Raw genomic sequence first — 9933 nt, forward strand, 5'->3', positions numbered from 1 at the left:
CTATTATCATATATTAAATCCCTATTGTCATCGGATATTATGTAATTAACGGATTTATTGTATTTATTTCAAATTTATTCGATTGATTGTAACTTTCCTGAATCAGAGGAAGATAATCTTACACCCAGGTCTATAAATAGCTTAGAGTATTTCATTTGTATGGACACACAAAATTGTACTAAGAATACTCTGCCAAATTGCTTTCTGAAAAATCTTTAAAAAAGTATCAAGATAAATAATATTGACTCGTGGACTAGGTAGCTTTTAACTGCTGAACCACGTAAAAAGTTGTAACAACCCAAAATTGCTAATAAGGCTTAAGAGCCTTGAATAGCGTACGGGGAGGGCATAATTGGTATATATGTATGATTTAATGTTTAAATGCATGATTATATGATTATATGTGAATAAATGATTAAATTCACGTTTATGAGTAATAAATATGCATGTGGGCCATGATTAGCTTAGAAGGGCATATTTGTAATTTGAACCCATTGAGGGTATGATTTTGAGTTATGTACGGTGTTTCCGGCATGAGGAGATCCTGTCCCACGGTGCTAGCAGGGAACTACGAAATTGGTATTTAGTTGTAAGAATGGTAACTATTAGTAACCTTAGTGTTAATGGTACTAGTGAAATAAGAAGGGAAAAGTGGTATTTATGTTAGAGTGGTGAAAGACCTAGCTACCCTTGAGGTTTAGTGTATGGCTTAGTTTGAGGAGTGGTAGGATGGTCTTTTAGTGTTAAAATTAGAAATCCACAAGTGAAGGAAAAGTCTATCACGTGTTAGAATCCTCCAGATTTTTCCTTGGGTCATTTGGTTCAATTTTGAAGAAGGAAGAGACAAAGCACAGGACATGAGAGTTGGGTTTTGAAAGAATTTAAGAGTGAAATTAATTTGAAGAAGGGATTAGCAGCCATCCACACTTAGGAATTTTGAATTTGGGAAGAATATAAGAATTTCAATTTCTGGTTTTAGGTTTTAACTTGTTCTTGTAAGTTCTGATTTTAATTTTGGAAAACTTGGTTTTTGGGATGAAGTTGAGGAACACTAGCTTGGGAATTGAGGGTTGAAGCTTGGAGTGGCATTGGAGGCAGCCTAGGGTCGAATTCCTCTCTAAGGTAATGATTTTTGGCCCTTGATTGTTCTGGGTTTTCTGGGTTTCAGTTAGTGTTCTTGAGCTTCAAAGCTCAATTTTGATGTTTGTGTTTGGTGAGGTTTTTAGCTAAGTTTTGATGTTACTATGTTGTCTTGGGTGAGCTATAGTGATTTATGGGCTCAATTTTGTGTTTGGTTGATGATTGGGGAGGATCGAAGAGAAAAACCCATAAATTTTCATTTCTGGTACTAGGGCTGTAGTGCTAGGATGGGAGTGCTACAGTGCTAGGCTGCATTTCTGGGGGGCTGGAGTCTCTGACTCTAGCGCTATAGCGCTACTCAGCTTTCAAAACCTTATTTTTTGGTACTTTTTAGGGTTATTTTCCACGGGCTCAGGGGTCGATTCCAGTACCCCGTTTGGTGGAATTGGAGTTCCCAAGAGCTTAAGGTTGGTCCCAAAATTGTTTTATGGAATTTAATTATAATGAGGGTGCTACTTATGGTTTGTGACTAGGTGGCTGCTTGGGCTATGGGATAGGATCGAACTTGAGGGGTCGTCTCTTGAAAACTAGTGCAAGTGTAAAAGGAAAGAAAATTGCACCCTTTTGTGTGGCTGTGATGGGACTAAGGGTTCCCTATATTCGAATACAGATATTGTATGGTTATGATATGCCATGTGAGAATGAAATAAATGGCCAAAGAGTGTCAGGAATGATATTTGCGCACAGGATGCGGCTCGGCCACTAAGAGCTGAGGTCAATTAAATAATCACTTGTTGACCCTCAAATTGGTCAACGACACGGAGTCAAATAAACGATATAAAATGGGATTAAAACAAGAAGAAATTCAAATTGGAAGGTAAACGACATAAATAATTTATAGTGGTTCGGCCCCAATTGGATGGTAATGACCTACGTCCACTTAGTATTCTTATTGATGTAGAATCCCAATACTATGATCAATGAACTAGGGTTCACAAGTTTCACAAGCCTTGGGAGAGTTACAACTTTGGTGAATAATCACACCCTAATTTTCTCTCAGGATTAAAAGATCAAAAAGTCCCCTCCCTTGAGCCCTTTGAGTCTTATTTATAGGCTCAAGAAGGTTACATTAGCCGATGGGCCTTAATTACAATTAAGACTTGCATATTATGGTAATAAAAGAAAATATAATTAATGCAAATATTACAAGATTGCATATCCAAAAGGAAGTAAATGAAAGTATGCGACCAGACTGGTCGCACCTAAGCGTGAGGCTTGATAAATCAATAACTCTCTGGTCGATGGTCGAACAGGATTCATTCACTTGAAACTGCCACGTGCCAGCCGCGTGTAAGTCAATCCTGCCACGTCATCAGGAGCCATTTTTTTATAAACATTTTCCCCCCAAGTTTATTTTACTGCGACCAACATAAAGTAAACTTAGGCGACCGTCTTTTCGTATAACCTATCAAATCTATCAGAGCCGCCCATGACGTCTCGAAAAAGGCAACCAATCATATCTTTGCAGTTTCCCAAAAGTGGTCTGATGGCTATTACACTTACCCATGCCTTGGAAAGTTACCCCTTATGATTACCTTGGTAACTGCTCCTTGATCAATATAAATAACCCCTCAGGATCATCTTTCACTTTTTACTTTTAACTTTCTCCTCAAGAACACTGAAGAACAAGGCGTAGAAAAATCAGAAACCCAGACGACCTTGACGATCCACGAAGTTCCTGCCCAGCCAAATCGACTTAGCATCTCAGAAACTTGCTCCAATCTTTACCCAAGTAAGTTTATCGACCTTTTCAGTAGTTGAAGTGCCATACAATATCCATTTTACATCTGTTTCATATCTTGAGTTCTTGAATGTTCTTGAAAGAAACTGCTTTGGGGTAAATGGGCATATAGATATTAGCATGATAGGATGAGGAAAAAACACTATACGGGGCTTAGGAATCGGCTTAGGAGTTAGGATTACTGATTTAGGGCGTAAAATCGAAGTAAAATTTTGATTTTAAGCATGTAGGAAAAACTGGGTTTTTCCAGCCCTTTCAAAGTCGAAAAGTTTTTCCCGAAAAAATTTTCACTTCTGCTTTTTAATCTGTTTTCCAAACTGTTCGCATAGAATTTAGTGTTTTTGTCAGAATGTTGCTGGTCGTCTAAAAGCTTAGCTTTTATACGCGAGCAACATTATTCCAACTTTTCCATTTTCTTGGTACTTTGGTCGTAGATTCTCATCTCCCCTTCTCCGCTCACAGATTTTCATGCACATCCCATGGGGAGGTGAAAGGCCGATCAACGACGACTTGCTCGCGCAGTTACTCGAAGATCAGGAATAGCCTTCGCTGCTAATCCCAAAATTCCTTTTTCTCGCAACCCTTCAGATAAACCTTCGACCAGTCCAAAAAACATGGGTCGAGTAAAATCCACTGCTCAAAAGAAAAGAAAGGCAACCTTTCCTCCTGCCAAATAGCCTACTCCTCGGGCTGAAAATCCCTCGACCAGCCCATATTCTGAAAATACCCCCCAGCCAGGGATCCAAATGAAAGCCCAGCCTCAGGACGTCCTTCAACCAGCGGTTGAATGATACGTGGTACCTCCTAGCAATATTACAGCTAGGATGATAGGGAATTATCTCAAAAAGTACGGATTTTCTGGGATTACCCTAAACAAACCTTCCACCGACCAGCGGGCAATCCTGCATGGGTGCGCCTACAGTGCCTAGTCGAGATACCACATTGAGGTAGGGCAACCTTGCCTCTTCATCCATTCTTCCAGGGGGTGGCCAACTATTTTGAGGTCGCCCCCTTCCAAATCATCCCAAATGGATATAGAGTGCTCTCTTCTCTCTATATCCTGTACAGCCACAAGAAGTGGCATGTGCCTACGCCGCATGAGATCAATTACTTATTAGATCTCAAGTCCAACCCCAATCACAACAACACGGGGTTCTTCCATTTTTACTACCAGGAATTTGTTCGCACCTTCCTGAGTGAGATCACCTACAAGTCCAACATAGGAAAGTAATTCCAGGAGTACTTTTTAACAACAGACTTGGTCGCCAACAATCTGTCCTTCACTCAAGGAGGTAATTTCTTTATTCTCTGGTTGTTTTATTTCTTTTATCTTTTTGGCATATTCCTTAGCATTTTAATGCCATTCAGGTCCATGGCACCGACCAACTCCTACTCCAGAGATGGAGGTTCGAGTAGCATCCCTGGCCAGCATGACAGACATAGAAAAAAGTGTCAAAGAGCTGGTCACGGAGAATAATCTAAGGTTGGTTGGCCTTTTGGCCCCTCACTAGGATGTGAGGGAGACAACTGCGAGGAGTGCTACCGGTGGAGAAGTTCCCAAGCAGCACCATGATGTGTCACAACCTCTGAGGAGGAGGGAAACAGGGGTGACTATCAGGGAACCCACCAGCACCCCGCGAGCAACTTCTGCCCTTGCTCCTTCAAGAAAAGGCAAACTGAAGGTTTCTGAATGCCCAGAACCTATTCTTTAATCATCAGATGAGAACGGTATTGACCTTTCACTCTTAGATAATTTTCCAACTCGCTGTCATTTATTTGACGAGGACGGCAATTTTAAATACACTCTTATTTTAAATTCAGACTTCTTCAAGCCAGAGAGTGAGTGTAGCAGTAGTACAGTAAATAGTGTAGCGACCAGTAATTGCAGCTCAGGTATCTTACTCATAATTTCCTTGAACTTATTTTCTTGATTTAGTAGATACCTCCATTCACATTATCTGATTGTTTGTTTCTATTTTACAGCCATGTCAACTAAAGATCTGTTCGACTTATACATCGAACCCACACCTGCTGCTCCCTCGAGCAAGAAAAATGGAATAGGCCACATCGAGGCAAAAGCAGTAAGAACCCCCCGATGAAAAAAACTCGGACCGGGGATCCTCCAGTGCAAGTTCCTTCTCGAGAAACCACACCTCCTCCGGCCCCCCTCGACCAGACGTCTCCCCCACCTCCAGTCGATCAGACTCTTCCTACCGACCCAACACCTCTTCTCGCTCCTGTCGACCAGACACCTCTTGATCAAACATGAGACACCTTGACGAGCAGCGTACTTAGCTCGGCCAAGGATAGGATGACAAAAAATTTGAGGCATCGACGTAGCCGCGAGGCCATGATTTTCACTGACTCCATGGAGGTTGATCAAATAATCAATCGTGCGCTGAACGAAATAGCCAATGTAAGTTGCCATTTCTTGCTAAGGTTCATTTGTTTATCTTTTCATTTTCGGCCATCAATTTAATGCACATTGCATTCAAGGTCCCCCCCCCCCCCCCCCTTAACAACCCTTAGCTACAGTTAACAACAACCTTAGTTTACTTACAGTACGAGTAAGGTAAGTATTAGTAATAAAAGAAGCAAGGGAATAATATTCCATTTTTTTCCGTTGAAGTAGTTTTTTCATGTTGTCCGAGTGAATAGGCAGCGCCTACTCGCAGGGAATGATAACTATGACCGCCAGTTGGCGTCACTCGGGAGCCCTAACTGCTCAGTATGAGAATAAACTTGACGAGCAGCTTAAGGTCTCCGAGGAAAGACATGCTGAGGAGCTCAGGGCAGCTGAGGCAAAATATAACGAGCAACTCGAGGCAGCCAAGGTTAAATACTCCGAGCAACTTGAGGCAACTGAGAAGAAAAATGTTGTCCTGCTCGAGGAGAAGACCACGCTGGCCGAAGAGTTGAAACAGCATCAGACAACCTTGGCCAAGGTCATTGAGACGAAAGAGAAATACAAGGAGTCTTCTAAACTTAACTGCCAGGAAGCCTCTGAACTCCAAGATGACCTGGTCATTAGTAGAAAAGAGACAGAGGGGTTGGAGGAGTACATCAAAGAGCTCAAGGAGACCAATGCGAGCAACTTAGAGAGGTACAAGGGTGCCAGCTTCAATTGCTTCTATGCTTTTTGGAAGCATAAACACGAGGCAGACTTCAGCTATCTCTCCAAACGCCTGAGGTAATCTCAAATAGACAGGTGCCTTGCTCGCCTTGAAGAAGAGGAGAGAGCGAAAATACCAGCCTCCCCTGAAATCTCCTTGGCTACGGGCATTGATGGCATTGAAGAGGAAGTTGAGGCCTCTGTCAACCAGTAAACTCCTCGGGATCCTCCTGCTTCATAATTTTTGTTGTTTTTCTTTAATTTTAACCTGAAATTTAAGACACGTGAACTATGGTTTGTGATGTCGAAATAATTTATATTTTTATTGCTACACGGGCAACTTTCCTTTTAATAGACAATTACATCCGAGCAGTAACTGCTCGTGGTGTAAAGGGTTTTTCTTTTGACATTATAATATTCTTATTATAACATTTGTTCGTATGACCGAACTTAGCATAGCACTTTCGTTTGATTTAACAAAATTTTGAAAAATATTCTAAGTACCGTAGCATGATTTCACTTATTTTGCTCATGTGTTTACATACCTGTTGATATGCTTTGCTCGCTAGATACCTTATATGCCCCCCAAGTGATTGAGGAGCTTTAGGTCCTCGGTCACTTGCCTTGACCAAGACCTGTTCGAACATTCCTGCTCGTAATAGAGATATATAAAAAATAATTATTATAGGAAAACAACACACGTAATGAGAAAATACTTGTAATAAATACAATAGTTGGCAAGATTGACGGGCTGCGCACAGTCCCTTTTATTTCTCGTAATAAATGGACAATCGTGTTTGTACGAGTGATCAAAAATACGACCTTACACTTATAAGCGATCAGTCATAAGATTGACTATCCCATGTTCATAAACTTGTAAAAAGTAAAATTAATACAAGCCAATTCTTTAATGTAACGCCCTACTCCCTTAGAGCCGTTACTAAGTGAATTTTTAAGACAAAACAGTGCAATGAACTCGCTAACCGAGGTTTTGAGGCAAAAGTGTGACTAATAAAAGTTAAGGCTGTAATACTTGAAAATGCGTTGACTCAATGAAAACTTCTAGTTTTAAACAATTGGGATCCCAAAAATAAGGTTTGAAAACCATTTTCATCTTGAAGTAAGTTTACAGTTGATCAGTTATAAAATCATAGATTATTACAGCCAATTTCAAATAAACCCCCAACCAAAGCAGTCGGGCAGGCCAAACATGTACGCGTCGCTTCACGCTCTCCGTACTCATGGTTGGTTGACTCAGTCTTTGCCCTACCTGCAACACGGAGCACCCGTGAGCCGAAGCCCAGCAAGAAAACTCATGCAGAACATAACATATGCAGTTAATACAGTTTATCATAACAAATAATCCACAGATAAACAAGTCAATCAATAGACTAAGCAAACACGGCCATGCCGCCCCAGAGCCTTACCAAAGCCCTGGGGTATCGGTTCTCACCGCGAGGATAACTCATGTATCCCTTGGGTCCCACCCTGAATATAGCATCCCATGTGCTAGGTGTTACTTTCGGCCCACGGCCGCCCCGGCCTACGCCGTTCTCGGCACTTGCCGCTCATTTCATCATAATCACACATATAGTACATTCAAAATAATCATTCACACATCATGATTAATTTAAGGTTAAACATTTGCACACAACACAATCTGGGGCCATGCCCTGCAATCATCTCATCATGCAACATGCAATATAGGGCCATGCCCGGCAATCACACTATGGGCCCATGCCCTATCCTACGGGTGTTATAGTTTTCTTACCTGTATTCCGAGCCTCCTGATGCACTCAAGCCGCGAGCACGGTCCTCTAGCACGAGCCTCTCCAATATCCTAGTCACAACACACATGAAACATCCTTAAATGAGCTTCCAAGCCAAGCTCTAGTACTCGGAACGTTGAACTTCACCAAAAATGGTAAAAGACTCAACCCCGAGCACCCTAGGTTAAATTCCCAAGCCTAAATTCTCAAAATCCCAAAATTCCTTAAGCGCCCCGGCATGGCCCCCAAACAGGGCCCAAAAACGCCCAGAAACAGGTAAGGGCCGCGGCCCTACAAGGACCATGCCGCGGCCCGCCCTCCATCCTCAGCACAACTTAGCCTTCAAGGGCCGCGGCCCTCCAAGAACCATGCCGCGGCCCGACCCTTCGAACCCAGAAAAACCCACCATTTTCAAGCTTAAAACCTCACCTTAAGCCATCCCAAAGCTCCCAAATCAAAACCAATTAATAATCACAACATTAGTATCAAGATCAAAACACAATCACACCTAAAAATCTCATCAAGAGTTTCAAATTCCTCAAACTTTAAACCAACCATCCTATCTTTAAATTCCACACTAAAACTTTGAGAAATCAACCTTGAACCCAAGAAATAACAGAATATAAATCTTACCTTGAGTAGTCCTAGCTCAAATCTGGTTTTTGGTTCCTCAAATCCCTTTGAATCTCCTCCTAGGTCTCAAAACTTCAGCCCCATCTACACCTCTTCTCCTTTCTTCTTCTTCTCTTCCAATTTTATCAAGGCATCAAATGACCCTAAATACCCAAACCGTGACCCACTAAAACCCAGCTGAGAATTGCCTATTACCCTTGCCAAATGACCATGCTACCCCTCCAAATGATCCTTTCTCAACTAATTCCTCAAGGGTACTCTAGTCCTTTCACTAATATTTCAATTCTACCATTTTCCAACTAAACTTGTTACCCACAGCAGTAACTAATGGTTACCCAAGTTACTAAATCACCAATAACCATTAACCGCTAATTCTCTACTTAACCATAAAATTCCCGAGGTACCCCTAGGCTCCTCCCGAGCCGGGTATAGAAATCCCATTGTGACTCTTAAGTTAACTAGCTCTCTAGGACCGTCTCGGCACGTGCATCACAATAATAAAACCACACCCACGTGGTACAATTCACAGAATACAATTATCACATATCAATACAGTCATGCCCAACATGGCCAAAATTACAATTACGCCCTTCTAACACGATCCGGGCCTACATGCATACTAGTAAACATAGCCATGCATCTCAGTTAAACAAATAGCCAAATAACATGCTTTAAATCATAACCGCGCATTTAACTCATAAGATCACACAAAAATCCCAACACGCCATCCTGGCACACTAATCAAGGCCCTTAAGCCTTATTAGTGAATTCGGGTCGTTACATTTAAGAAGAATTTTTTATTGGTAGTACTTGCGTAGGTGTTCTCAATTCCAATAGAAAGGAATGAGATTTAAGCGAGCAAGTTTATAAGTGCCTGGATGGAGGACTTCTTTGATTTGGTATGGTCTTTCCCAGTTAAGTCTGAGTACTCCAGTAGCTTGATCGTGGGTGTTAAGGAAAACTCTTCTAAGTACCAGATCTCCCACATTACATTTTCTTTCACGTACTTTAGAGTTGAAATACCAGGTGACTTTTTACTGGTAAGCTGCTACTCGGAGTTGGGCTTGCTCGTACCTTTCACTGACCAAATCCAAAGATTCCATCAATAATTGGCCATTATTGTCTTGATCGTATGTCATCCGTCAATGTGATGGCGGATCTAATTCAACGCGCAACATAGCTTCATATCCATAAGCCAAGGAAAATGGAGTATGACCTGTTGTTGTTCGATGCGATGTTCTATAAGACTAGAGGACTTCAGGAAACTGTTCTGGCCATGCCCCTTTTGCTTCTTCAAACCTTTTCTTCAGAGTATCTTTTAGTGTTTTATTGACAGCCTCGACTTGTTCGTTTTCCTGTGGATGAGCTACTGAAGAAAATCTTTTTATAATTCCATGTCATTCCCAAAAATCCTTGAACAAAACACTATCAAACTGAGTGCCATTGTCTGATATAATTTTTCTTGGTAATCCATAGCGACACATTATGTTCTTGACTACAAAATCCAGCACTTTCTTGGTCGTTATGGTTGCAAGTGG

The 9933-nt window shown here is 41.5% G+C and overlaps 1 protein-coding gene across 1 annotated transcript; it reads left to right on the top strand.

Annotated features, from left to right (window-relative positions):
• The first annotated feature begins 5568 nt into the window (after positions 1 to 5568).
• Positions 5569 to 6075, top strand: LOC133805640 (uncharacterized). The gene has a single exon (XM_062243811.1). It carries the CDS (start codon positions 5569 to 5571, stop codon positions 6073 to 6075), a length of 507 nt encoding a protein of 168 aa, XP_062099795.1.
• Positions 6076 to 9933: the final 3858 nt, after the last annotated feature.

This window comes from Humulus lupulus, chromosome X (assembly GCF_963169125.1).
Source record: "Humulus lupulus chromosome X, drHumLupu1.1, whole genome shotgun sequence".
NCBI lineage: Eukaryota > Viridiplantae > Streptophyta > Magnoliopsida > Rosales > Cannabaceae > Humulus > Humulus lupulus.